The sequence below is a fragment of the Anopheles arabiensis genome, chromosome 2 (genome assembly GCF_016920715.1).
Source record: "Anopheles arabiensis isolate DONGOLA chromosome 2, AaraD3, whole genome shotgun sequence".
Lineage (NCBI taxonomy): Eukaryota > Metazoa > Arthropoda > Insecta > Diptera > Culicidae > Anopheles > Anopheles arabiensis.
The window spans coordinates 47,731,359-47,759,140 of record NC_053517.1 but is presented as its reverse complement, the minus strand read 5'-3'; the positions used below and the strand labels follow the sequence as shown (position 1 = coordinate 47,759,140).

The 27,782-nt window shown below is 46.8% G+C and overlaps 7 protein-coding genes across 9 annotated transcripts; 4 read left to right on the top strand and 3 right to left on the bottom strand.

Annotated features, from left to right (window-relative positions):
• Positions 1-19: 19 nt before the first annotated feature.
• LOC120894389 (5'-3' exoribonuclease 2 homolog) lies at positions 20-9,415 on the bottom strand. Of its 2 annotated transcripts, none has more exons than XM_040296923.1 (3): positions 9,190-9,413; positions 6,585-9,063; positions 20-1,350 (listed from the first exon to the last, which is right to left on the bottom strand). In XM_040296923.1, exons 1-3 carry the CDS (start codon positions 9,262-9,264, stop codon positions 758-760), a joined length of 3,147 nt encoding a protein of 1,048 aa, XP_040152857.1. In that variant the 5' UTR covers positions 9,265-9,413; the 3' UTR covers positions 20-757. The 2 variants fall into 2 exon arrangements, with proteins under 2 accessions (XP_040152857.1, XP_040152858.1); XM_040296924.1 differs by lacking the exon at positions 20-1,350 and adding an exon at positions 6,366-6,486 and having other exon boundaries at positions 9,190-9,415.
• Positions 9,416-11,027: 1,612 nt separating this feature from the next.
• Positions 11,028-13,134, top strand: LOC120901513 (transmembrane and ubiquitin-like domain-containing protein 2). Its single transcript, XM_040309534.1, has 3 exons — positions 11,028-11,344; positions 11,441-11,748; positions 11,824-13,134. The coding sequence occupies exons 2-3, from the start codon at positions 11,553-11,555 to the stop codon at positions 12,861-12,863; spliced, it is 1,236 nt and encodes a 411-aa protein (XP_040165468.1). The 5' UTR covers positions 11,028-11,344; positions 11,441-11,552; the 3' UTR covers positions 12,864-13,134.
• Positions 13,135-13,213: 79 nt separating this feature from the next.
• LOC120901482 lies at positions 13,214-17,623 on the top strand. Its single transcript, XM_040309464.1, is given in 4 exon segments — positions 13,214-13,312; positions 13,384-13,707; positions 13,784-17,207; positions 17,209-17,623. Coding segments are annotated over 3 exon segments (3,702 nt in total). The 5' UTR covers positions 13,214-13,312; positions 13,384-13,636; the 3' UTR covers positions 17,416-17,623.
• On the bottom strand, positions 17,459-22,562 carry LOC120901489 (SH3KBP1-binding protein 1). 2 transcript variants are annotated; one of them, XM_040309477.1, is made up of 7 exons: positions 22,111-22,562; positions 21,794-22,029; positions 20,612-21,727; positions 20,410-20,529; positions 19,589-19,609; positions 18,691-18,959; positions 17,459-18,600 (listed from the first exon to the last, which is right to left on the bottom strand). In XM_040309477.1, the coding sequence occupies exons 1-7, from the start codon at positions 22,242-22,244 to the stop codon at positions 17,923-17,925; spliced, it is 2,574 nt and encodes an 857-aa protein (XP_040165411.1). In that variant the 5' UTR covers positions 22,245-22,562; the 3' UTR covers positions 17,459-17,922. The 2 variants fall into 2 exon arrangements, with proteins under 2 accessions (XP_040165411.1, XP_040165421.1); XM_040309487.1 differs by lacking the exon at positions 19,589-19,609 and having other exon boundaries at positions 22,111-22,244.
• A 238-nt stretch (positions 22,563-22,800) lies between these two features.
• LOC120901522 (CAAX prenyl protease 2) lies at positions 22,801-24,689 on the top strand. Its single transcript, XM_040309545.1, has 2 exons — positions 22,801-23,272; positions 23,388-24,689. The coding sequence occupies exons 1-2, from the start codon at positions 22,872-22,874 to the stop codon at positions 24,139-24,141; spliced, it is 1,155 nt and encodes a 384-aa protein (XP_040165479.1). The 5' UTR covers positions 22,801-22,871; the 3' UTR covers positions 24,142-24,689.
• Positions 24,690-24,832: 143 nt separating this feature from the next.
• Positions 24,833-26,328, top strand: LOC120901532 (transcriptional adapter 1-like). The gene is made up of 2 exons (XM_040309555.1): positions 24,833-25,945; positions 26,096-26,328. The coding sequence occupies exons 1-2, from the start codon at positions 25,074-25,076 to the stop codon at positions 26,220-26,222; spliced, it is 999 nt and encodes a 332-aa protein (XP_040165489.1). The 5' UTR covers positions 24,833-25,073; the 3' UTR covers positions 26,223-26,328.
• On the bottom strand, positions 26,317-27,540 carry LOC120901540 (aprataxin-like). Its single transcript, XM_040309569.1, has 3 exons — positions 27,100-27,540; positions 26,778-27,003; positions 26,317-26,682 (listed from the first exon to the last, which is right to left on the bottom strand). Exons 1-3 carry the CDS (start codon positions 27,310-27,312, stop codon positions 26,480-26,482), a joined length of 642 nt encoding a protein of 213 aa, XP_040165503.1. The 5' UTR covers positions 27,313-27,540; the 3' UTR covers positions 26,317-26,479.
• Between the last annotated feature and the right edge of the window lie 242 nt (positions 27,541-27,782).

Sequence of the window (27,782 nt, the reverse complement as noted above, 5' to 3'; positions counted from 1 at the left end):
ACACATTTTCCAGAACGCGTTGCATGATAAAAGATGCGTCAACCATTTTATTCATTTGAGCAAACAAAATGGTCCTGTTTTCCTTCCGTTAACATGTGTTAACTAATCAGCAAATGTTTGACATATTCACACACTTCTTAACTAGCTTAAGACAACTCTTACCAAAGTTCTCACGCAAGATGTGTGAGGGGCGGCGGGTACCACTTACCAGCACAGGATAGGTCCTGTAAAAATTGCAACTAACGCTTATCTTAACGTACGGAAAAAGAGCTTTTCGATCCATACAAATGCACTGTTTGTATGGTAACGATCCTCATCTGGTAGTGTGATTCCTAAGTTCCTACGCTGCTTGCGCCTACATTTATAAATCCTTGAATATTTTTCTTGATCTAAGAAAAAACGTACGTATTCCCTACACATGTTTGTAAAGAAAATCGAGAATTGGTTGTTTTTCTCGTTTTACACTACAAACCCTTTCTGGGGAACCACTTTCATCCATACGAAATATTCCAATTTGTACCACACGTTCGGGGGGAGTCTCAATAGTAAATGATCGTGATTGATGTTTCCTTGTCTTGGCGGCATTATATGGTCGCCTCGGGTTGCCCATCCTACGTATCATTTATCCACAACTACTTCTGTTACTACTCCCACCACTACTACCCGGGGATGGTTGTGCGGCTCCCGAATGTTGTAATTGAATTTAAAAGAAAAATGCAACTCGGAAGGGAACGACACACGTCCGATTTGCCCGCGATTAGTACTGTCTTCGCTGATTGTTAAACCGATTATTTCCGCCACCACCGCCGCCTCCCGCCGATCCATAATTGTTCTGCCCGTAGCGGTTGTTGTTGTTATTGTTATTTCGTTGGCCACCTCCCCCATTTCCCTGCTGGAACTGTCGTCCTCCGTTTCCACCGCCACGATTGTACCCACCGCCACCACCAGCGCCGCCGCCCCGGTTATTGTTATAGTTAGCGTTGCGGCCACCGTTGTTGTTGGTCCAGTTGTTGCCGCCAGCACGGTGATTGTTATAGTCGTATTGGACCTGATTGGCGAACTGGTTCGGGGAGGATTGGGAAGTATTGCGCGAAATTTCGTTCATCATCTGCTGCTGGTACTGCTGTATCTGGCTGCTAAGCTGCTCGAACACGCTCCGGTTGGCACCGGCGGGCGGTCCGGATGTCGCGGATGTTGTGACGCTCGAATCTTCCGACGCGTTACTACTTCCCCCCTGACGACCTCCTCCCTGACGGTTGTACTGCTGCTGCTGGTTGCCACCACTGCCGTACGGACTGCCACTGTTGCCATCATTACTCTGGTAGCCGCCGGAGTAGTTGTTGTGTGTAGCTGGTAGAATAAATGGAGATAAAGCGCTTATTAATATTTGATACAACCGTTCGCAGCTTATAATTATTGCAACTAGTTTTCCTAGATTCAAATGGCTCTACCAATGCGGAAATCATGTTCACGGCTACACCCCTTTAACAACTCTAACCCACATTGACAACGTTCATCGATCAGCAGTAGTACACCACCGTGTGCCTGGGACGATTACATCTCACTTGAGCTTCGGTGGACACACATATGCGAACTGATCCCGTAATTTTCGAGTGGCAACTCTTGCTCTGCTTGTTCGAAGATTTGAATAAACGAAAATAATGCTGCAGCGACCAGGCACACCACGCTTCGGTTCGTCGACTCTAGAACCACCCACTTCAAACTGCACTCGTCGCATAATTACGACCAATATGCTTTATGCACACCTCGTCCAACAAAGAATAAAGGTCAATTCGCCCAACTAAGGAGCATCTCGCCACTCCCCTCCCCCTTGTTCTGTTCCGTATGCAACAACGGCTCGCATCCTCTCCAATCCTTGCCACTTCCTCCCTGGAATCAGATCGAACAGTGTTGCCGTCAAACTTTTGTATCGCACGACATGCCGTTTGGTTAGATACGAAGCTCACACACACACACAACGAGGATGCATGGAGTGGAAAATGTTCAAGTGCCGAACATTTCCACACCACAGATTGGGCACACCGAGCACCGAGCAGACAAAAGAAGATCCTGACAGGGCCCGTGTTTTGCGCCTCCAGATAGCCCCTGACAATCGACCGGTTGGAAAACTACGGCTCCAACAATAGCACGCGCATCGAGAGTTAAGTGGCCAAACCACAGCCACTGCTGACAATTTGTATTTGTTCCGAATTTCCCTATTTCAAACCCATTTCCCAGGAGCGGTTGTGGGTTTTGGCGATGGTGGCAAGCCTTTGCTTTATTATGTTCTTCGTCCCTCGTTTTTATATCTTCCCAACAGCAGCAGCAGAAGCAGCATGGGGCCCCATCATCCGACCGGCGTTCGATTTCGTTTGTTCAGTTTTCAATTATCCGTGTCGTAAGAAGAAGATGGGTATTAATGAGACTATTGTTAGAAAATAAAACGAATGTAATTGAATACGCAACAGCACGCTAATATTTAAATAATATTTGCTGGGAATGCCTAAGACACATTGTTTGTTCGTTCAAATATATTATTTTCAATGTGAATGATTTTACTTTTATTAAAATAAACGCCACAATCGTCACATCATTTATAGGTAATGCTGTGAAATTGTGCATCATTATTAGCAGGACAAAAGTGATGCAACGAACCATCGGACATGATGCACCCACCGATTTCATTGCAGCCGTTTCCGTGTGCCTATGCAAATACTGATGCTCCACCGTTGTTGCACCGATCATCATCAGGGTGCCGGAAATCACTCGACTTACATCGCCTCCTTTTTCTCATTTGAATTGCCGTATCACACGTACACACCGAGCACAGCCGTGCCGACACGAGTGTAGCGAAAATCGTCAGCAAATTCTATGGGTAAAGCACAGACAAATAGCTACCGAATTGGACGATAGCCGAGGGTTAGCTTTACCACGAACGGAGTTTCGAATTTACCAAGCGTGCTCCAGGAAAAGGGAGTTTGAAGAGTACACTTTTCGCCGCTTAAATGCGCCCAGCCTAGAGCAATAAGCCGCACTCGAGATCAATGTGCAATTTATTGTCCGATTGTCGCCCGTGAGGTAAGGTGAATGAGAATAACAGGCATAGTAGGTGATAGTGAACGTTGAAAACGTTTGTAGCAGTGGAAGAATTTTGGTTAAAAAAAAACGAGGAACACATTTGATCATAGTAGAAAGATTGAAGAGAATAAAATAACCTAGTTGGAACCATTGATTTATGCTTTTACAAAATATACTCCAAATCCTTTGAGATTGTTTGAGTATGTGAATTTTTCTTCATAAGGACATATTCAAAAGCAGGACATATTCAATGTATAAGGACAAATAGTGGTCCTGGGCAGATGATTTCAAATGAATATTTTTTATATGAAACACTCGTTACAAAGAGATAGACATTATGTGCAAACATCGGAAAATCGCAAACTGATCGTTGATCCATTTGTACGTGCTTATTACCACTTCAATAGTATTCCGGTGACAAAATAAGTCAAATCGCAATCAAAGAGTAACCGACCTCTTTGCTGTACAGCCTCATCATCCCTAATAATTAGTATTATGAAAAGAAATTGTTCAAAACGTCCAACACGCTGTTCGATTTTCGCACCGAGCAGCGATCGTTATCGGATTACAAGCAACAAAGATCACAACACAAAACACATATTTTACCGCGGCAAACATGGCATATTCTTCTTTAACTCTGGCTACACGCTACACTTCCCTTCCATGCAGTTGATCCTCGTTTCTTGGAACAGTGAGAGTGTGTAATTTGATCCAGAGAATCTGAAATCAACCCAAAACACGGTAGCATCGCACTTGCAGAAGGACGAGTCTTACTCAAACGGCCCAAGCTGCCAACAACAAAAACCAGGTAAAAGGAAAAGTGATGCACCGTTGCATTTGTTTTGGGTTAACAAACCCAAGCACAAATGCACGTGAAAACAGAAGTGATTCAAACGGATCTTTTTGTCCAGCAAGCCTCCAGCAGTGTGCCGACATCGTGTCTGCATTTGCTGTCGAAAGTTGACTCATCAATCTCTATTTATTTCCTAACTCAACAAAGTTAAAATTTAATTACTGACATTATACGAAGAAAGTGGAACGGAAAGGGAAAAAAGAGAAAAAAAATATATTTTTTGAGCTACGATAAAAGCTTAACACACTTAAAAAGAAAGAATACGTGGCGCAAGCCCGGGATAGGATCAGCTTACACCGGTAGCATTCTCTCCGGGATGGGCACATTCTCAAACCAATTGTCATACCGGATCAATGTTGGTCCTTTCTTCTTGGCTAACGCTTGCCGTAATCCAATTGTTCTATCCGTTCTTACAATGCAGACAAGTCACGCGGGTGCTATCGATCCGATCTCGTTTCGACATTATGCAGCGGCATTGTGTTTGTTGCACTGTGGCTAATGCCCGGAAAACCTACCATTATCCTCCATTATTTTCTGATTATGAGATTTGCTTTGAAGCAAATCCAGGAGTAAACATTGCTTCCTATTTTGCTATCAACGCACGGCGAACGTCTTTAACATGGAGCACTGCTGGCACTCTTGCATTTTGTAAAATATATTTTTACATCCCTGCGTTAGGTATGTTAGTTGACAAATATTCCACGAGTTCCGGGGAGGGAACATTCGGTCCCATTAATAAATATTGATGCTTTCAACCTGCATCTTGGAGCGTTATGTTTTGATCGTACACTTCGATTATTTCATCCAAAAACACTCCAACATTCAGCCATGCCTCATGTGCTTTGGTTATGAGATTTACCCCAAGCATGCATGAACTGTGTCCACGCATATATAAAAACCACGCATTATTCCTGGGAATTCCGAGTACTGTGGGATCCACACACCACACAAAAGCAAGGAATCTTTCTCCTTTCCATTTTATCTGCAACGTCTTTTGCCTTTTGTTTGTCTTTCTTCCACACGCAGCAGCACCGCTAACACGGATGGTGGAGAAAAAAGAAGCTCAATAAGATATCCTTATTAGAAACAAATCATCATTCGTTTTCCTTGCGCCTGTGAGCCTTTTCTGTGTGGCCGTGCTTTACCATGCACTTGCAAACCCTTTGCACTTGAAAAATAGGTCTTGATGTTTTGTTAAGCCTAAAAATAAATAAAAACTACGGATGCCCGTGTATTTTGAGAAAAAATAGAGAAAAGGATGTTGGATGAATATCGTTGATGGTTTCAACATAACAGCACAATACAAGATCTAACATTCCAGTAGCAAACCAGAAATGCTTTGCCTAGTGGCCTAGAATAACGCGTAAATCATCAATAAATGCATTATACATTGGATTCTGACAATTTTATGCGTAGAATGCAATAGCAGCTTCGTATTATAAAGGATATACTTTAAAATACGTATAGATTGTCCCTGAAAAAATGCAACTCATCCAACACAGCTGCATCTTTCCCTTAACAGCATCATTTCTTCCGGGAGTAACAATTCCGTTGCAGGATTATAAAGCAACACAGGCAAGTATCTTTCGCCCATGAGGGAAGCTACTTAAACCCAAATAGCTGCGGGTGGAACGTGAATCATTTGCCAAATGGTCCCAAAAGTACCCCAGCCTTATGCGACAATGCAAACCGTGTGTACGTGCGTTTGCGATTGTTGACGTTGATTGCATACGCTTAGCTACCTATACAGCAGCATCCCCAGCAGCGCAATGAAAAAAGTAGTAGAAACCCACAAACCAAAACGCCATCATTATTAAGCCGCAATACCATCCAAATGAGCCGCTCCGTCCATGCATGCACACTCATTAGTGAAATATATTCAAGCCGGTCCACGAACCAAACGAGACAAAAAAACACCCTCCCAGTACTGCCACAAACCACAGTCACAACTAATTAACCAAACCATATCAACCCTGCTGCTGTTGGACCGAGATGGATGAGCCGGTTGAAGAAATGGGCAACACAGGCACGCATTTGTCGCGCCCGGAGCATTCTGTAGTAGGAGCATCCGGAGGGAGGAAGCAGAATGGAGAGGTAAAAAACGTGCCAAAGTGGCAATCCCGGGTCCGGGAAATGGAGTAACGTCTCGCCCACCGGAAGAAACAAAAGCCTCACCGACAATGAGCGATTCTCTCAAGAGAGGACACTTATCGTTCATTTCGCCTTTCCGACCAGGCGATGGAGCAGGGGAAAACACGGACTTCTAAACCATCCCGCTGTCTACCATTGGCATCGCTAATTCATCATTATCTGTATTCTGACTTCCAATCGTTTCCTAATTGATGCTAGCGTTGCTGTTTGTCAGATACGTTCGGAAACACGGACTAGCCAGGCCATGTGCAAACCTCACTTATAATTTTGCTACACTTGATCGTCAGATATGAAACGTTCCTATTCTTCTTCCGGTGCTGTTGTTCGAAATCATCCGAGCTTTAGCCAGCCAGTTTACAGCACGCTACATCTGCTTGAGCGTGGAAATCTCCAAACGAATTCTTCTACAGAGTTTGTGTCGAACAGAAATGTTAAATTTTGTTAAAACAAATCCCTCCATCACTAATGTCCGTCTAGGATAAACAATAAATCGTAATCTTACCTCCGCGATCATTGAAACGATTGTTGCCACCGTAACCGCCTCCTCGTCCCTGGAAGTTGTTGTTATTGCCCTGGAATCCTCTGCCGCGGCCTCCGCCACCTCCCGCGTGTCCAAGCATCCGATGGCCGGCCGCTCCGAGCCCCGCACGATCCGTCCGCTGGCCGAACCCAATCACCGGACCTTCGTTCGCGCCCAACACCTTCGGTTGTTCCTTTGCATTGTCCAGTCGGCGTGCCGGGAACACAAAATCGTCCGCATACTTTGGGTCCTGGAAGCGCACCGTCAACACCTGATTCTCCGTCACTGCCGGCAGGCCGGGGATGGGCGAAGGAAGCATACCCTCTCGAGGTACATTTTCCTTGGTGGGAACAACAAAACCCTCCACATAGTCTACCGTGACTGGGACCTCTCGGTTGTAATCCACGTCATCGCCACCGTAAAGACCGGCCAGCGTACGGTAGCCGGCAGACCCGGGTAGAACGAACAGCTTCGCATCGCCGTTCTCATTCCGCAATCGTTCCTCTTCCGTCAGCAACGGTACCTTCGGATCTGTCGCCTTGAACAGTCGCTTTTCGTCTACGAACGGGAGCAGAGCTACACCCTGCCAGGCGAACTTTTTACCATTTAGATCGATGCGGAAGTCGATCGGGTAGAAGTCTATGATGGGACTGCGCGGATCAACCATCAGTTCGGCGAACGCCGGCGGAACGTGGCTGCGACTGGCTGCCGGGAACACACCCATCAGCTGCTGGAGCGGTTTGAACGGTGTGCCACGATCGAAGTGGGTGTTCACGTTTTCCAAATGCTTAAAGTCCGACGCAAATGGTGCATAGTGATACGGGAAGTACCACTCCCAGGACGCACAGCCCTGATAGTAGTATCGCAGCACCCAGCACAGTCCTCGCACGTACTCCCAGGCGACAGTTTGACGAAACTTTATGTTCTGCGGCATTACGTCAAATTTCGACTCGTAGTACCGATCCTTGAAACCGTCCTCCCACAGCCGTACCTCATCCGGTGTCTCCTTTTCCTCGTCTTCCGTCACAGTTACCGCGAGCGGTTCTTCCGCTTTCCGCTTGGTGCCCCGCGGACTCGGATCGTTGGCGCTGTTGTTGCCGGCCGCCACTCGCTCGTTATCGTTTCCACCCTGTCCAAGCATCCGAAAGTGGGCCGCCTCCTTGCGGGCATTCACAACGGCTTGCGGCTGCACGCCTCGGCCAAGCGGAGTCGGAGCAAACTGGGAGTTGTTGTACTGCTCGAAATTGGGACGCCGCTGTCGCTCGTTCTGCATTCGCATCCGCTTGTTGCGCTCCTTGAAGCGATCCTCGCTCACCTTACGCTGCCGAAAGATTTCGTCCTCCGCGAATCCGAGATCCGTCATGATCATCTCGACCCGGTCGAGCAACACGCTTCCCGAGTCGGTCAGGTAGCCGCGCGTTTTGTACACACACTTTTTGTACAGCGTCACCAGACGGTCGATTGCATTTTCGCGAATCTCCAGGCTGGGCAGATGGGGCAGAAAGTCGTTGCCGACGAAGAAACACATAAACACCCAGTCGTCCACCACACGCTCGAAATCGTACGGGAAGGGCAAATTCGGCATGTCCAGCTCCTTTTGCAAATACTCCTTCAGCACGTTCAATCGCACGAAAATGAACTGCGTCTCCTTGCCCGGCATCGGCGGTGGCTTGTCGGCTAGCTCGCGCTCCGACTGCAGCCCGGTGCAGGACTTCATCTCGTGCCCGATCTGCTGGCAAATATCGCACGGTCGGTCCTTGTTCGGTAAAAACTCCTCGCGGATGATCGTGAAGTGCGTTTCGTGTGTCGCCAGTCCCAACATGATCAGATCCGCATCGGCACCACACAGCACGTGGTGCGTGTTTGGGTCGTAGTCCGGCTGCACACGCTGCTTGCGGATGTAGTCCATGATCTTGTGCTCGCCCTCGCCGGGTACATTAGCGTCCGACAGGATCACCTTCAAATTCTTCCATCCCGGATTGTTGTTCATTCGGTCGTGCACGTAGTACTGCAGACACCTGCTCAGCCGGTCCATGAACGGGGTGCCGGGTGTAATACAGTTCGAATCGAAGTGGCTACCCTTTTCCTTCTCGGGCGGCAGAATGGCACCCTTGGCCGCGAGCTCCTCGCGGATACGGGCCATCTCGGCCGCCTTCTCGGCCGTCTCCTTCGACGCCCGGAAACGACGCGATCGCTGTTGGTTCATTTTGGCGCGCGGTGCTACACCATCAATTGCCATATACAGTACCTTGCGCGGCCGGACGATGTTCATCAGTCGATCGATGCACTCGAAGATGGCGATCATCATCTCATCCTCGTTCTTCGGGGCCGGTTTATCTTCCGGATGGGTGCACGGATGAATAATACCATTCATGTCCAGGTACAGATTGTCGAACTCCACCCGGTTCGGGTTCGGATCGGATAGATTTTCGTAGACGACATTTCCCTGATCGTCAACAGCCTGCAAAGAAAAACGCATGAAACGGATAACACTTAACTCTATCGTTCAATTATCCTCCGGGGAAAACAATGCGGTTTACACATTAGCCTTCCACCTCACTCCCCACCCAAACGAGATTCCACTCACCTTCTGCTCGACACATTCGATTATCACGGACGGATATTTACGCGACAACCAGCGGAAAAATGCTGGTACTCCCATGATGCGGACGAATTTGCGGTGGTTTTGGTAGGATAATGTTTAGCTCCTAATTTATTCACAATCTCTTCACAATCAGTGCCCTTTTGTGTTTACGCACTTGCAAACCTTTCCCACGAGAATCTGTTGCTGTCAACGCCTCGCGTTTTCGGCCTGTCACAATTCAGCTGTCAAGCGCTTGTCATTTGAAAGCACCGCAGTTTTTGTAAAATAGAATGGAAAATCGTTGGAATACATTCGAAAAAAAAATCCATTGATTTTTGCCTCAAAGAAGTACGAAAAAAGCCAATCATGAATCATTAATAAACAAAACACATTTTTAAAGTGGTACAACGACAGTAGGCCTGGTTCGTACATCTCGTCGTGATTGACAGTACCTTTGTCTGACATAAGGGTACCTTTAACCAAAAAATTGATTTTACATTAATATTTGGCAATTTCATTATTCGTAAAGTTGCAATTTTATTTTTTATCTTGATTTTATATAATAGTTTGTGTACATATGATTGCTGGTTTGATAAAGTGCCAATCAATATTTTGAACTGTAAATAAACGAGACTTCCGTTTCTAGTGACGCAAGACCATTTACCAACCTGTAGTCATCATAAACAGTGGAAGGCAGAACTGGAATTTAGAAAGGAAAATAAAACTACGTCAAAATTTTCGTCATCACAACACATCGGGGCAATAGGGTAACTGTACCAGTTTTCGGCAGTGTACCTATTTTCGGCAGGGTAGCTAAAAACGTGAAATTCTGCACAAATGCGGTAAAAAATTTCACAAAATACAATTTTGTAGTGAAAGTGTACTTATTTGATATTCACATACGAAGTTTCACACCATTTCATTACGTATTTTCCAAAATATCAAATAAATTGTGCTTTTTTCGGCAGCTTTGCTGTCAGCCAATCGTTCGGCAGGTTTTGTGATTAAGAGAATCAGAACAGTAAAACAATGAAAAAGTGGTGTATATTACAGATTTTATGCTTATTTAATTTATTCTAACTTGTTCGGAATTTTAAAATCACGATAAACAGGTTATTTTTCACTTTAAATGCTGCCGAAAATAGGTACACAGTAAATGTTCATTTTTGACAGCTCAATGTTGTGGGCTCCTGCCGAAACTCGAAACAATAACACACTTTGTATTTGGCTGAATATTCCTTTTAAAATTGATCAGAACACTACACTGCGTATGTCGACACATAATATGACCTTTCTTGTACCAAATATCATCAATTTTACGACAAACAATGCACTAACTTAAGAGAAAAATAAATATTTGTAAGCCAGTTCGCACCGTACGCTATAACCATCAAACTGTCAATGGCTGCTCTGTTTAAACGTCGCATCAAGATGGCTGTCAAAACGGGCCAAAATAAGCAACATAAAATTAATAATTAAAGTGCTTTTTAACACCAATCTTAGGAAAGTAAGAGTCTAAAATTACTTTAAACATTTTTTTGTACATATTTACATAGATAATAACATTTTCTGACCCGTATTCGCGCTGCCGAAAATAGGAACACAACCTGCCGAAAATAGGAACAAACTGCCGAAAATAGGAGCAAAATCAATGTTTGCATTTTCACGAATATTTATGAAAAAGGGCTTTGAACCGGCAAATAAAAAATATTGTAACATACTATGATAGTTTATCAACCAGAATAACAACACTTTCAAGAAAAATAATGAAAAATATTGATGTGTGAGCAATTTTTGTGAAACTGCTGCACTAGCCTGCCGAAAACTGGTACAGTTACCCTACCTATTTTGTGAAAACTTGGTTTTCACGGCAGTACAGAGTGTTTTCGGGTCATCGGAATCTGCTTTCCATGGTTTTATGTCAGTGCATCAAATAAGTAGTCGCATAGCTCCTATCTACGGTGCGTGTCCAACGTACCGAGGAAACTAAAGGTCATCTGTGAATCGGACAGCACAGCTGCAGTGGAAAATTGCTTTAAGCAAAAGGAAACCACCGACACATTGTTCCGTGTGTGAAATTTCCCAGGGAGACGGTCCTCTAGCCCGATTAAGTGGTGCGCCCGACAGGATAGAGACACACACATAGGATCCAGCTTATGTAAGGAATAATCTGTTGGCGATTTGTTGTTGTTTACATTCCGTCCGTGATGGCATCATGTTGTAGTGAAATTTGTTCCCTTTTTCTGTTTCGCAGCATGTGCCCATTGGCTTGGATACACCAGGAACGGATTGCTTGTTAAACGCACGATTGCTGGACCACCATTCTTGCCGGGTTACCCTGGCAACAGAAATAGTATCGCGAGGAGATGTTGCCGTTTCTGGATGAGACTGACGAGTTGTTCAACTACTGGATTCTAAGGCTACTGGTGCTGATCGTTATCTATTTCGCGTGGCGATCGACTTACGTCCGGGAAGATCGCCCGAATGCAGCAGTACTCGTGATTGAAAACAATTTAGGACGTTTGAATAGCATTCAGCCACATAGCGTCACGACGATCATACGTAAGTGTAGAGCAAGGCCACGGGTGTTGTCCGTCTATCTGTCTTTTCTAAAGCACACGATCATCTTGTTTGCAGTGCGCAGCTCCTCACAGCAGTCCAATATATCGAATGTAACCGAAACAGAAGAGCTAGATCTCGAGAACGATAGCATAGCCTCCTCGATCGATAACATCACGCAGTCTATTCTAACGGAAGCGTCCGAGTCTGCTACTGGGCTTGATTTAAGCGACACCGAAGGATACCCGGGCGTTGTCAGTACCCCCGTTGTGGACACGTTTCACGACAACGGACCGGAGGAAATTATTCGACAGATGGACGCCACAGAAAGCGAACCTAACGCGCAAGCTCCGCAGGTCGGTCCATCGGTTGAAGCGACCGGATTAAGACAGCGGACTAACGCCACCGTCAGCAGCAATGACTCGCACGAGAAGGCAAAATCCTCCAGCCCCGTTGACAGCAGCACTGATAAGCCAAGCTCATCGGGCAGCAGTTTAGCGGAGCCGCCTTTACCGACCAAACCTATTCGAATCAAGCTGAAATATCTGAATGACGATTCGAAGCTTGTGGAAGGAAATCTGAACGAGGGTGTCGGTGAGTTTAAGCGACGCAATTTTACCCTCGAGCTGGCTGCCCATAAACTCGTTCGATTAGTATTCAACGGGCACGTGTTGCAACCCGATAGTAAGACGCTGGCCGCATGTGGTCTGTTTGATAATTGTGTTGTCCATTGCTTGATACACAACCAAAAGTCGGCCCTCAATGGTGCCAGTACCGAGCGGCCCACCACGGAGGGTACGATCGGGGAGAACCACAACCACGAGCACGGCCCAATCAGTGGGATGGAACATGGCGATGGAACCGACCCCGATGGGATAGCCGATGGACGCCGCAACACGGATATGGGCAACAATCGATCCGGCACGCGGTATGGAACGTACTTCATCTACATTGGCACGCTAGCAGTTACTGCGGTCATACTGTACGGATGGTACTGTCGCTTTCATTACGGACACTTGTTCAATTTGAACTCCACTATTGGGCTGATCGTAACGACCACCACGTTCCTGATCATGATGCCGACCATTATTCTCGCCGACAGTAATACACCGAATTAAACAGAGAGAGAAAAAAAACTACAAACTTAAACTCAAAATCTACCGACCGTTGCCCGGGGACTCCCCTCCCCCTCCCCCCCCCCCCAGAACATATTCGTTTTCTCGACGTAAGCCGTGCACATCTATTGCACGGTTGCTTACTGAACCCCCACAGATACGTGTTTATTTATCAATTTTCTATGTTATTTGATATCTCTACATGCTGATTGTTTTGTACATAATGTGATCATCCAATAAAAGGTACTCCTATACGAACGTAATCAAAAGTAAAGGTTAGAAAATTACAAAACTACTGAAGTATCCAACCGTTAAATGTTGTGTATATGTGTGTGTGTGTGTGTGTGTGTGCATGACAGAAAAGTGCATGGGAGCAAAAATTCCACCAAAGGTGAAAATATATTCTCAAAACTGAAATTAATGCTGAGTTCGCGTTGCCAAAGTAGTTACAGGTATCATTAATCGTTATCAGTTCATTGGTAAATGTTAATGGTTTACTCAAGGAGTATCCTTATCATTTAAGCAATTTTCAAGGCTTTTTAAAAGACGAAAAAAGCGCCATAGCCTATAACATGATGCACATTAGCTCTTCAGTGTATGTGGATGACGTCATGCGCCTACTTACTGTGACTTGCATTCTGTCAGCAGTGTTTATCTAAAACCGCACAAACCCCACATCGTACTTCGAGTGGCTACGAGTGCTCCAAAAAGCAACGAAGACACAAGACTAAAACGTCGTATGACTAAAACCTCTCAACCTGCTAGTCCCTGAAAACATGAGCCGAGCGTCGGAATTGCGAGAATTGCGAAACGCATTCGATAGATTTTCCGTATGGATACTCTTGCGGTAAGCCGTTGTGGCGCTGATTGCCACCGCAAATAACATGAATCATTATTTTAACCCCCAATTGGTGTCTTTGCAGGCATGCAGCAACGTCAGCAGCAACTGTTAATCTCATACACGGGAAAAATGTTCATCCGAGCTTATGCAACTACATGGTGGCACTTACACGAACTGAAAACAATGGAATTCTTGAACTCGCAATTTTGGAACACCATCTGACCAAAGCTCAATTTGAAGCGGTGCCAGAAGATGCACGAAAAGAGACGATCGATCGGATGGTGCATTTTTCAAATGTGCCATCTTCACAGTGCTCCGTCCAATATTACCTCCACATTGCCAACGATTGGCCAACGCTGCAGAGTGTAGCTTCGCCTATGATCCTGTTGCGAAATAGCGATCTACATTCGTTCGACATATCGTCCATTACAACAAGCGATCTTTGCACCATAAGTGCCTCACGGGAACTATCTGATGCAAGAAACAGAAACGTGCTTGACGTTGGATCGAGTTCTGGCCATACGATCCGGCAGGTGTTGCAGCGAGTTCTGTCCAAATCCGGTACGATGGTACCGCAAGCAGATTCACCAAACACGCCGGCACACTTCCCTATCGATGCGAGATCCGTGAATGGTATCAAACTGCAAGATTTAACTGCCCTGCTTAACGCCAACGAGGGAAGAGGGGGGCCACCTCCTTTGGGGCTTTTCCTGGTACAGCAGGCGAATTTGGAAGCTATTAGGCTGTATGTGAAAAAATGCTGCGTGGATCAGCTGAAGGATGTTACGCACAGTACTTGGTTCATGGTGAGTGAAACTGTTCCGTTCGAGACCAACTTTCCCGACCACGCAACAGTGCACGAGGTAGCATACGTGACCGATTACGGAATGGTGTTTTGGTTGCGGAGCCGAGGACCACCGACACCCGTTGCAACCCACTTTACGGTGAGCTGCTGGGACGAGTATGATGCGGTACCAGCGGCACCGGGTTGGTTGAATATTCTGGTGTCAAATAGTTCCGATGGCAGCACCACCTATCTGGAGCATCTAGCTGCAAGCGCTAAACGCACGAACCCGTTTCAAATGATCATACTTTTGCAAGCAATCGATATGATGGAAGTATTACTGCAACCATCATTGTCCTGGTTTGATAAATTATGTCAATTAATCGATGAGCAACAAAGCGAAGATACACGACACGTGCTGGATACGGTACCGGTGGTTCTGCTTGTGGACCACGCAATAGCGGACGATGGGTCCGACCTTATGGCGGAAACGTTCGTTCAATTTTTCAATGCTACAAACGATAGCACCATTCAACGTCGGGTAACTATATGGATTGCAGGTGACGATGTGCTGTGGACACGATTTGCAGCCAACTGTAAGCATGCAGCCATGAAGTATACCATGCCCAAGCTGAATGACGACGAGCAATGGCAGAAGTGGTTATCTCGGATGCTACCGAAAGATTCCAAGGTCGACGCAAAACTGGCTCTACAAAACATTACCGCTAATAACGATCCCCTGGATGGTTTGCCCTGTTTTGGTACCATTTTTACATGCACAGTCCTAGCGGAATACATCACCGATCGTGCGGATGATATGGTGAACGGGAAGCTGTGCTGCTGGTGGATTGATGCAATGGAGCATTACGTATGGAAGCATATCGCTCCAGCCGGAAGCAACGAATTGCAGCAACTAGAGGAGTACTGTTACGAGCGCGTGTTTCTGCCTTCCACTGACCATACGAAACACTTTTACTCGCACAGTCGTATAAAGCATCGTACGCTTCAAACACTGCTGGCAGTGCAACATCTTGTTAAACATCCCGAACGGATAAAGTTAGCACATTTCCAGCGCGTCGGGCACGATATAATGGATCTTTTGCTATTCCGACACAGCACGGTCGGAATTGCCGTGCTGCACCATGATCTGGACCCGGTACGTCAAAGCAGTGTGGAGGAGCTGCGTTCCGTTACCGATTGCCTTCAGCGTAACCTGCTGCACGTGGTACACGGTTCGAAAGAGATAGCCGACCTACTGCTATCGGCGGACGTACCCCTGGAGCAACAATGTGTTGGCCAGCTGAACCATTGGACACCGATCTTGGTGGCGATAGAGCGTAAGGATTGGCCGCTCGTAGATCGGTTGCTGGCAAAAGGCGCCAAGCTGTCCACCGGTCAAACAAAGCTGCACACCATGCCCGTGTCTGAATTGGAGGAATTAGTTTGTGACTGTATTGCCGAAAATTGCACAACGTTGATCGTGTGGATATTGGAAAATCGTCCCGATTACCGATTAACCCAGCAAAACGTGTACACCTTATCAGCGTACGAAGAATTCGATGCTGATCTGCTCTATCGTCTGCTAACGTTGGCCGAGGAGCAAGGGCTGACCGGTACGGATCCGTATCGGTACATTTTCGACAATAGCGCACTGGACAATGCCGTCGAAGATGAGCGCTTCGAACTGGCCAGCTTTCTCGTGGAACGACTTCACTTTGAGGCGACGGATGCATTTAACGAACTGCGCCAACAGTATGAGCAGAACCCACAGTTCAACGACTACAAACGGCTGCATAGCTTGTGCAGGGACGGAGAATTTGCTATGGTACGACAGATGATTGAAGAAAAATGCCTCGATGCACAGCAAGAGTACGATGGTAGCAACATATTCATTCAAGCAGCATCCAGCGGCAATCTGGAACTGGTACAGTACCTTTGCGAGACGCACGGTTTCCACGCCCGGATCGATGATCGCGATGAGCACGGCTTTACGGCAATGCGCCAAGCGATGGTTCAGGGCCATCAGCCGATTGTTCTTTATCTGCGGAAACATAATGCGACGGTGAATCCTTCCTGGATGCAACAATCTTCAAACGTAAGCGCAGTTGACGATAGCGAAATTGATACCGAAGATTTCCTTGCGCTGATAGCATGCGATCGGGAAAGGTTAGCACGATTAAGCATCGATTATAATCGTTACGAGAGTGGTGAATTACTGCTCCATTGCTACATACGCTACGTGGACGAACCGGATGAGGATACTTTCCGGTTTCTGCTAGCCCAATACGATAACGTCGACATTCGAACGGACGCATCGTGCGAACTGCGATGCGGAGAAACTCCGCTGCATCTGGCATATCAGAGCGGGAACAAACGGTGCCGAGAAATATTGCTCGAGTCTGGTGCCGATATCTATGCGAAATCGCTTCGGCATGGGCTTACAACGCTGCACTTCGCCATTATGGGAAGCGCTGAGAGAGAAATTATCGAACAACTTCTCGACGTGTACGGATTTGATGTTAACACGCGCGATGAACGAGGCCGAACGATTAGTTTCTACATGCCGGTAAGGTCGGAACTGTACCGTTGGCTAATCGAGCGGTATCAGTTCGATCCATGTGCTACGGACAATAATGGCCAAACCGTGCTACATCACCGGGTAATTAAAAATAGCTTCTTTGCCCGGGCCGAAATTGAATTTCTGCTTCAAACCTTGCCAGTTTTCCCAATCACACACCGATGCACGTGGCCGTTTACCCTTACACTACGCGGTGGAGGCAGACAATTGTCCAATAGTTCGATTGCTTTTAAAGTATCGCCAAGATTTGTGTAATGTTCCCGACAGTGAAGGTTTAACGGCGGTACAGATCGCCCAACACTTACCGCATGATTCTGCAACCGGTAACTTATTCCGTTTACTTTACAAATGATTGCTACGGCAACAACGGCCAGCGAACCATGCATAGTGAAATGTTCAGTTATATTGCAGTAAAATTTATTATACAAAAATATATCCGTTCACCTGCTCGGCCTAACTCGCTTCATTAGTTTAAACATAATTGTAATCGAACCTCTAAACAGGCGATATTTGACGTTACGCGTTAAACAGCACAATAAACAATAGATTTGCAACGGAAAGCATGCTGGCGCCCCTGTTGGGCAAGAGCGTGTGCTGAGAAAAAAAATCCTTCCACTGACTCATAGAACATGAACTTGAACGCACAACGTTTATCGCGTGAGAGTTTTGTAGATCTGAGAATGGGAGAAAATTACCTATTAGCTATAAGGACTTCTTGCATAGCTTAAACACTGCGTTTGGGCATGGAAGGACGGTGAGGCTTTACCATTCGCCACCTTCCATCCCTCGGCTAAAATTCCACCTCGAGATAACAACACAGGAACCACTCTCAAATGTCCCTCCGCCGGTGGAATAGAGATCAGTTTGGTTGATTAGGTTGCTGAGCAGCCAATGCCGGTTGTTGCGGAGCAGCAGCAGCAGCCGCTCCAGCACCAGCCGCTCCCATCGCTCCCGGACCCTGCGCCGGCACAGCCTGTGGTCCACCGAGTCCCATGGCTGCGGCTGCCGCTGCCGCTGACTGATTCAAGAAAGCCACATTGAACGGTTTCAGTCGTCCGACAGTGTTCGCCTCCATCATGCTGCCCGAAAATGCTGACGGGCAGGGTGACATGCAGGGCGTCGAGCAGTGGCTATTGCTTAGGTCGCACTGGTCCAACTCTCGGATCAGCTCGTCGGCCGTCGGTCCACCGACGGTGCGCTTGGGTTGATCCTTCTTTTTCGAAATTTCCAGCGCAGTCGTGAGATCCCACATCTGTATTGCACCGTTACAGTGGCCGGACAGGATGAACCGGCGCGGTCTCGAACCCATCCGCGATCCCTCGCATTCATGCACGCAGAACGATGTTATTGTGGTACCGTCCACGGATCTGATCAAACAAACGCGATCCCCATTCGAGGCCAGCCGAACGTACAGTTGGTCCGTATCAGGGACGACCTTTTGCACGAATATCTGCTCGTCGTCCTGTTCGCCGAACGGACCGAAATCGTTCCCGGCCGAATAGCTAAACGTCGAATCAACGGCTTCCAGTGAAACGATCTACAATAACAGAGTTGAGGGGTATTACAAGAAGATAAAAGTAAAAAGTAAAATTAACCAATTTGTCGTTCGGAATCAGATCGATTTTACCTTAAACGATGCTTCTGGTGTCGAGCCGGGTTGAGTGGAGATCATGCCTCGAAACCGGGGCACCTGCCAGGTACGCACGTGATTGTACTCGCTGCATACCGAAATTAAAAACTTCTCCGACAGAGTCACCTTCGTCACCGGGCTTTGGTGTACGGTGAATGTTTGAAATAGCTGAGGCCCGTGCCCGACCGTTTCGGGATGCTGAACAATGACACGCACCGAGCCGGATCGCGTACCGTACGCAATTTCGATCCAGTTCCCCGAAAGGCCTATCGAATCAACACAGGAATACACAAACAATACATTAGCGTTAAATATAACTTTAGGCATTAGGAAAAACGACAAGCAAAAGGATCCGCCAAAATGGAACTAAAAACACACACGTTGCAAACATACATAGACGATGGACCAAATGAAATAATGTGCATTACGACGACATGTTAAATGACATAGTACAAACAAAAGTTAGTACCACCACCAGCGTTCCACCCCGGAAGATACTAAAACCACGTTCACTCAGTGAGAGTACAACCAACGTTTAACAACACAAAACAACCGAAAAAGTGTAACGCAACACGAACACGGTACGAAAAAACACGCAAAAAAAATCATTCACATGCGCCATGGTGGATGGGTATGGGTACACGTATTATGGGTATGATATGTTGATCAATCGGTTGGCGAATGCGAAACAATAAGGTGAAACACGACAGATCAAGAAGGGCAACGAAAATAGGAAAAATAGCAAAACGAAACAATTATGTCTGGCGCCAGCCACGGTGGCCCAGAAACGAAAGAAAAAAGAACGTCCACAACAACAAAAAGCGAAATGTTGGCCAGCTCCTTCCAGCTGTTGCTGAAGTTCTATCTTTCTCTGCTTCAAACAGGGACAGTTTACCTTCCTTCACCCGATCCGCGGCTAACGCGAGCCGAAACCATAAGTTAATGCAATCACAATGCAATCGCCAAATACCGATTGCACACGCACGGCGATAGGAAGGGAAATAAAAGAGAGAAAGAGAATAAGTGTACGTAACGGAAACGGTATCGCATTTGCAAAGTATGATGTGTTCATGTGTGATACAGGAGCTAATTCGTTTTTCACGCGACTCGAACTCACACACACACATGTATATGTTTTCCTTTTTTTAGTTTAGTCTTTCACGGTTCTCGATGTTGCTTTTTCATCTTGCGTTTAAATTCAGGAACAAAAATCGTATAACAAAAACACACAAACTAAGCCAATTCCGATTCGAAAAGAGATGATGAAAGTTCAAGCAATGCAAGAGAGAGAAAATAATGTATAAACCGTTTAAATGGAGCGTGAGGTCGGAAAACAACACTAACAAGCATGTTCATTTCCGGCAAAATCAACGCAATCGGTGGAAAGTGTGAGTGTTTGTATGTTTGTGTAAACGTGATTTCCTGGTGCCACGACGCGGAAACGCAGCGACTGTGATGGTGGTGGTGGTGGTGGTGGTGTTTAATATATAATTGTGAGTAAACGTGCAAAACTTGCGTAGAGTTTCCGATGAAAATGTGGGCGACAGAGGGTAAAAGGTGGTCTAACGTGGTAAGGGGGAGAGGTAAGCCAATAGCGCTACAAACAGAACACGAATGTGGTTAGCGGCAAACTAATCTGCGTTACGGCGTGCGTTGGACGAAGACAACTGTCTACACAAAGGGGGAAACAAGAGCTTTGGTACTTCCAGCACTTACTTGTTGTTTTCGGAGTTAGATACACCGAGATGGCGGTGATGTGATCGTTCGAAGGGTCCTTGTACAGCTCTGTCACCAGTAGATCGTTGTCCTTCATACGCAGTGGGAATTTTTGCATATCTTAAAACATTATATAAGCGACATATTAGTATTGCACTAGCAGCAGCTCCCCCTATCTACTTCATTCCCGACAAATACTTACCGATGTAGTAGATCGAACCGTTGTTGCAGCCCAGCAGCAAAAAGGAACCGGCCGTATCGAACGAAAGTATCGGAACGAGATCCTGTATCTGCCAGTGCTGCGTCATCGCATGCCAAACGCCGATCTTGCCGGACGACGACAACGCAACCAGCTGGCTGCCAATGAAGAACAAATACTCCACGCGCACGTGCAAATTAAACGTGCCCACCTCGGCCTTGCTGCCGTCCTCCGAGATTCCCCACAGCCGAATTTGGCTGCCGTACGAGATTGCTACCATCTTGCTGTGCGACTGTTCGCCCGCAGAAGTGGCCAGATTCATCTTCGCGTTGATTGCGATCCGCTCGATCGTAGTTTCGATGTACGGCGACACGAAGATCTGCTGCCAGCCGGAATAATCCTTCAACCGATAGCACGTCACGAAGTGTGCGTACGCTACGGAGATCCAGTTGTGGTGCGCCTTGATGATCTGCACCCGCATCGGATCGGCCCAGCCCGCGCCCGTAGTGCCGGGGCCAAAGAGCAGGCCCACCTCGTTCCGTATGTATTTGTTCAGGTCTACGGATGAGTTGCGCGAATGGCGCATCATATCAAGCGAGGCCGTGCGCGAATGGCCTGGCATCCACTGGGAGTTGCGGTTGCCATTGCCGCTGTAGGAAACGCGCAAATCCCAGGACGAATTGCGCGAGTGACCGGCATGCCGCGAAGAGCCACTGCCCCCACTACCGGCTCCACCATTCCCGCCTCCTCCGCTACTGCCAGATGTGCCTGCTGCTCCTACACCGCCATTTCCGCCACTGCCGCTGGTGGAGGGACCCGGTGCGCCTTGGGATAGTTCCGGAACCCGAACCATCGATCCGGGGCGCGGATTGGATTGACAAATGCTGCCGGGACCGGCGGCCGACCCTGTGGGGTTGTAGGATGGCGGAGCTGTTGCATTTGAATTTGGTTGCTGATGTCTCTGCTGACTGCTCGACGGACCCGGCATCGAATCCGATTTGCCCTGCTGCGTTGAAGAGCTTGTGGCCGACGTGTACGAGCCTGTGGTGGCTGTTCCCGCACTGATCGAGCTACCGGACGAGCCGGATGAGCCGTTGGAAATTTCTTGAATGGGAATATCTGCAAGTCAAAAATAATGCCATTTAATGGATCAAACTTCAAATCAAAACCGCCCGAACAACTTACTTGGAGCGGGAAGATAGCCATAGAACAGAACATCACCGCAACTAGACTGATCCATCTCTTCGCACAGCATCAGCCGTTTGATCAGGGGGGCAATATTGTAAAACTCGGCCTCATGGCGAAGCACCCGAATGTCGACCGACTTGATATCGATTTCCTTCGTTCGCAGGTAGTTCAGTACCAAGCTAAATAGCTTCGGATCCCGATCGATGAAAATAGCATCCGTTTCATCTCGCAAACTGCATGGAGTAGCATAAGGGACATGTTTTTTTTTACGTCTCGTCTCGTGCAGCTTGTTTGCGTGGCCGCTCAACACTCACCTAGATATGCGCCCATTCAACAGGGAGGTGAAGAAGGTGTCCGGAACCCAAGTTAGCGTTTGTCTCGAAGTGGAAAATCTTGTACCGCCAACGTTCAGGTGCACTATATCTCCAACGTTGTTCGTGTAGGCCATTTTTCCTGACGACAAAGTGGGATTTCCCACAATCGATCAGAGTGCAGACCAATCTTGGAGCAGCTCCCTGCCTCCCTTTGCGATGCTATGGAACAGATTTATGCCACCGTGTATGCACAGCACAACGCAAAGTCCTGTCCCTTCTTCCCAAAATCGAATCACATTGCCGATCGTTCCACTTTTTACTTCATTAACTTAGCGACACTTTACGCACCATATTTTCCACCTACGGTAAACTTTCTACGAACACGAAAATTTTCACAACAAAAAGTGAACGGAAATCTTCTTGCAGGGTGGGGGGGGAGTTTGTTGACGGCTCGCTCGAACGCAGCGCTGCTGTCAATTCCGTGACATTCAGCGCATTTCTGCTGTTTCGTAGCATCCACTCCATTACTCAAATGGATTCGTTTTTGTACTGTTTTATGCCAAAAATGTGAATGAAAGCATACTACTTTCTCGCTCACTAAATTATCGCCATGAACTTGGAGCAAATATGCTTTGAATTGTTATTGTTTTTTACAAGCAGTTGCTGAGCTGCTGAATTAACCCTTCAAGCGAACGGGCAGCTCAAAACAGCAGCACAATGACAGCTGTTCAGCTGCTCGGGGGGAGGTGTTGTTATTATTGATGTTTGTTGTCTTTGGTGCACTATTTACGGCTGTGCATAACTTTTTCTCCACACCAAGCGATCGGTGGAGAGCATTATTCAAACGTTGCGGTTATTTTTTGCTCATTTGCTTCCCCCTCGGTCCTGCGTTCGAACTCCCTGGCGGTACCTGCCATACCGCATCACCAGCTTGCCAAACGAATGCCAAAGTGGAACAGCTGGTACCGATTTTGCAGCGCTGGGATCTGTTCGTGAGGATTTGGTCTGCCGGCATGGCAAACGAGATAACCACGGAACAGCATCCGGAGGCCACGGGCACAGTGACCGTTTACCTATCGCCCTTCGTGTCGGTTGGGGCCTGTTTTGTGATATCCGTAATTTATGTCGCTAGCTTGTACGTATGGAACTCCAAACACGACCGGTAAGATGCTTCCCACTGCTGGCAATACATCAACATCCCCAACCCCGAGGTCTACGCTTCATCCCTATCCGACCAACGGTAACCAACGCCTGTGTTAATATCCGTCCCATTTTAGCGATCATCCTTCAACCATAAAGCGACGGTTTTTTAGCGTGTTTGTGGTAATGCTCGTAGCTCCATTTTTCGTGCTAACCCTTACCAGCAAGGATGTGTTCCAGCGGTACACGATGTGGCAGATAATGGGCTTCCGGAAGGAAGGGCTGTTTACCGCCACGTTCGTTCCCCTGCTCCTCACGATGGTTCTGTTTCTCGGTCCGCTCAGCGTACAGCTATCGAACGGCATCTGGCGCATCTACTCCGAGCCGATGTACTGGATGAATGCGGTGCGCAATCTGGTGTGGCTGCGGAACCACCTCGTGGCGCCACTGTCGGAGGAATTCACCTTTCGTGCCTGCATGTTGCCCCTGCTGCTGCAAACGTTTCGACCATCAATCGCAATGCTGATCACACCGCTTCTGTTCGGGCTGGCGCATCTGCACCATATTAAGGAGCGCCTGCAGAACGGGCGCCCACTGCGGGAGGTGCTGATAATATCGTTCTTCCAATTTTTCTACACCACCATCTTTGGCATCTACTCGGCACATCTATTCGTGCGGTCGGGTCATTTTGTCGCACCGTTCGTTGTGCATGCCTTCTGCAACCATATGGGATTTCCCGACGTCCAGGAGGTGCAATCGCAACCGCAACGTAAAAAGTATCTGTTCATTGGATTTTACGTGCTCGGGCTGGTCGGGTGGATTGTCCTACTGCCTACGCTAACAACGCCAAGCTGGTACACTAACAATTTGTTCTGGGCTGGTGAACTATAACTTTACGAGAAGAGACGATTGTGCCATTGCGCTACTTGCCTGGTTGGTCCCTTAACGTACGTATGTGTTCTATGTCTTGCTTGTTTAACAAAACTCGATCCATTCTAGTGTGACTAAGTGTTATCCTAATTGTTTCCCTCGTACCGTACGTGTGTTATTATAGGCTTTCTGCCTCAAAATAAGCTGTATAAGAAAACTCAATCTGCATTACGATTTCAGTTGAAACAAAGCGATCTGTTCAAAATAGTGAGATGGATACATCGATGAATGAAACGAGCCATCCCGCGCGCTACTCTTTCTTATCTAGAATAATTTATTCAATCCCATCCCAGAACTCGCTCGAGTTACAACATTTACAATTACAACCACATACAGATGGTACATACCAACAAACTGTGCTGTTAGGAAATAGTAGGGGGGAAACATTAAAATGAACACCCGAGTGCACTTCGAATCCGAAAAGCATGAACACGAGTCACATCACATTGTGAGAAAGACTGTTTTGAGAAATGTTTTGTGTTGTAATAAAGTATGGTAATTAGCTAAAACTGATTGTAGTTCCAATGCAATCTACTGAACCACAACATTCCCAAATAGTCAATAATTGTTGTAAAATCATCATCAGCATAATTGTTGTAAAATTATTTCAAAATCTTTTTTTTGTAGAGGCGATCGTCCTTTTTACAATTATTATTGCTACCAGAAGCCCAACGGTGATAGTAAGTTTTCCCAATTACCATGGAAACCGCCTTCAGAACCCTACAAATGTTTCTTACTGTGCATTCGGCGACACACGTTTATACGCGGCTTTAGCTTGTGGGGCCTTTGACAGCCGCAACATTTTGTAAACAAGAGTGCTCCGAAGGACTGTTTTTGTTCGTAGAGAAAATTGTGCTTAATATTTCCCCCTGTTTTCAGTGCAATGCAATAAAATGAGCTCTAGCGTCGAAAGCACCGAAGTGGACAGCGCCAAACAAGCGCTCATGTTGGCATTGGGCGACAAGTGGACGATGTACTTGACCAACATGAAGCTCTGGTTCCGCAAGAAACACTCCAAAGAGGAGTTCGACCTCGAATGCCGCAAACTGTTCAGCCCGAATCAGCTGCACTTGCACAACCGCTTCCTGCTGGCAATCCTGAACAAAATCGATGCCGTTTCCGTACCCCAATCGTCCGCCAATCATTTCGATGGAGCGCAAATGGTTTCGCCGTCCAGTGTGTACGGTGCCGCCGGTGACGGAACGGGCTACAGTTGTCTGTCATCGATGCAGCAGGCGGACGGGCGCAGCAGCAAGAAGCGCAAACGCTCCTCCAAATCGTCATCTGATCGATCGACCTTCGAACCCATGTCACCGTATGATTACATTCCACGCGAACCCGCTGGTCCAGATCAGGAGCACGGCTCTTCCACGCAGTGTGGCGCAACGCTTCCAACGATGCGCTACGCCGCACAGGAGCTGTTTCTGCCAGATAATGGGCTGGTGCTCGGTCGTCTCCTCGTAGGTGCGTGGGAGCACGGGCTAGCCAGTGCCGATGATGCTGCGGTCGAGCTTATCGTAAGCTCGGTGCAAGTATTGCTGAAAAACATTCTTTCCGCCGTGATTATGGCGCGCAAGCATTACCGCGTCACTGCTAACGGGACGTTCTACTATGACGTGGGTCGTGGGATGGATCCTATGGATGTGCGGAACACAGTTACCAAAACCAAAATCGATGACGAACCGATGGAACTGGACAGGGAAATTCTGTGTTACGTGAAAACGCCACCAACGGATTCCACCTTTTTGGCGAGCTGTGAAAACTTGTAAGTCATGCAACACGTATGTCGCGTATAATTTACGCGGTCACGCCATCTATTATAACATACAATTCTATCTATTATAACATACAATTACCATCGATTTTTGTGTACGACAGAAAATTAATATATGTTTTTTGTGTTGCCTGATTACAGGTATCCTAGTGTCCGCCGCAAGATAAACGCCTTAGAGCTATATAGAGCATTGCAAGATCGGAATTTAATATCCTCGCACTCGGTGTACTCGATGAACATAGAGCGCATTGCAAGCCAGCTTTCATAGCATTAATTAGACGAATTACACAGCTGTACAGCTTTGAATTACACATATTTGTTTAATAGTTTGATGTGAACAGTAATAAATATTTACCGATACGTATGAACTTAAAGGCTTTCTGCAAAGTTTATTTTTATAAACTTATTCTTCTTTGCGAAGAACATTTGTAAATATTTTGTACTCAAAAGCTCCTTTGTATCTTGGGTGCGATACACCAAATCAAAGGTTAGGGAAACTAAACGCTTCACTGAATGTTCTGTACACTACATTTGTGTCGTATTGGTTGGAAAAGCCGGTAACATAAGATGCGGTTTGGTATGAACGGCGATATGTTTTTTCATCGTCTGTAAATTGTCTGTTTCATACAAACAGACGTTACACTTAAGTGGCCCATTGCGTAATGCTGCAATGTAGGCATCCGGACGTTCGTATATCTTTCCATGCATTTTCAGCTCAGCCAATACCGCTAATAGGAAAAAACACACACCCAGATCATTAAAATATTTAAATCAGCTTAGAAAATCCTTACCGAGGAGAGAGAGAAAGAAAAACCAAACCTACCATCGTGCGACTGGAAAATGTCTGAATTGAAAATTGTCCAGTGATGTCTTCGCTTCAAGCACGGCGAATCAAAGTCCTTCGAAATCACATGCAGATGCAACCGTTTCATGTGCGGCTTTAGGTGGTATCCAAAGTTGAACTGTTTCGGATCCAGCCCGCCTTCTTTGATCACACTTTGTGCCAACCCGTACATGTCCTCCAGCAGCGCAACGTCGTCGATTGTGAGCTGCATCCAACCGTAAGTCAAACGGTGGGGTTGTAGTAAACAGAGATTAGTGTTTCGAACCAAAAAAAATCCACCAAACAGCGTGCCTATCATTACCTCGTGCAACGTATTAATATTCTTTCTTGGCAGCACTAGAAAGTGATAGCGAGCCTTAGGATATAAATCACGCATGGCGATGGATTTGCTGGTACTTTTTAAATGTAGACTTTCATCGTTTAATTCGCGCACTAATTGATACGACCAATGTTCGGCCACAAGTTGGGCAGTTTCTGGCTCGGAATTAGCCATGGTGCATGGTGCAGTTTCCATCGCCCGTTATTTCACCAGTACTGAGAATTGAATACTAAACTAGACTGCTGGTGGCAACTGCTAGCGGTTGTTCAGGACTGTGGGAGCCTATCATCGCAACGCAGTACCCATGAGACAAATTCTAATATATGTTTTCTTCTCTTTTTCTCGGCTTGTGCTACCGTCTCTTTCGTTGACGTTGAGATTCGTTTAGGATTTCGTGTGCTTGGAGGGAACCACGGCTATGTTTTCGTATCACAGTTTATTAGAGATACCCACATTCTGGTAGATCGTTTGTAAATTTTTTGGCAAAAAATCCACATTTACAAAATGTGCTACATACAGCTACGATATAACAACATGCCCGACATGGGTTCAAGCCCCGAATGGATCGGGGCCCTCAAGTAGTTGTTGAGCCTAAAGAACATAACGGTTGTTGAGCCAAAAGAAGAAGAAGCCACAACCTTTTCTAGACCTCAGGCGTTAACGTT

Coding starts and splice junctions, on each gene's coding strand:
- LOC120901513 (XM_040309534.1), top strand. CDS start 11,553: ATGTTGCCGTTTCTGGATGAGACTGACGAGTTGTTCAACTACTGGATT. Junction 11,749..11,823: donor TAGCGTCACGACGATCATAC/GTAAGTGTAGAG, acceptor TCTTGTTTGCAG/TGCGCAGCTCCTCACAGCAG.
- LOC120901489 (XM_040309477.1), bottom strand. CDS start 22,244: ATGGCCTACACGAACAACGTTGGAGATATAGTGCACCTGAACGTTGGC. Junction 21,728..21,793: donor TGGCTATCTTCCCGCTCCAA/GTAAGTTGTTCG, acceptor TTTGACTTGCAG/ATATTCCCATTCAAGAAATT. Junction 20,530..20,611: donor CGGTTCGATCTACTACATCG/GTAAGTATTTGT, acceptor TAATGTTTTAAG/ATATGCAAAAATTCCCACTG.
- LOC120901532 (XM_040309555.1), top strand. CDS start 25,074: ATGAGCTCTAGCGTCGAAAGCACCGAAGTGGACAGCGCCAAACAAGCG. Junction 25,946..26,095: donor TTGGCGAGCTGTGAAAACTT/GTAAGTCATGCA, acceptor GCCTGATTACAG/GTATCCTAGTGTCCGCCGCA.
- LOC120901540 (XM_040309569.1), bottom strand. CDS start 27,312: ATGGAAACTGCACCATGCACCATGGCTAATTCCGAGCCAGAAACTGCC. Junction 27,004..27,099: donor ATATTAATACGTTGCACGAG/GTAATGATAGGC, acceptor GGTTGGATGCAG/CTCACAATCGACGACGTTGC. Junction 26,683..26,777: donor CATTTTCCAGTCGCACGATG/GTAGGTTTGGTT, acceptor TTTTCCTATTAG/CGGTATTGGCTGAGCTGAAA.
- LOC120894389 (XM_040296923.1), bottom strand. CDS start 9,264: ATGGGAGTACCAGCATTTTTCCGCTGGTTGTCGCGTAAATATCCGTCC. Junction 9,064..9,189: donor TCGAATGTGTCGAGCAGAAG/GTGAGTGGAATC, acceptor TTTTCTTTGCAG/GCTGTTGACGATCAGGGAAA. Junction 1,351..6,584: donor TCGTTTCAATGATCGCGGAG/GTAAGATTACGA, acceptor TTATTCTACCAG/CTACACACAACAACTACTCC.
- LOC120901522 (XM_040309545.1), top strand. CDS start 22,872: ATGTTTGTTGTCTTTGGTGCACTATTTACGGCTGTGCATAACTTTTTC. Junction 23,273..23,387: donor TGGAACTCCAAACACGACCG/GTAAGATGCTTC, acceptor GTCCCATTTTAG/CGATCATCCTTCAACCATAA.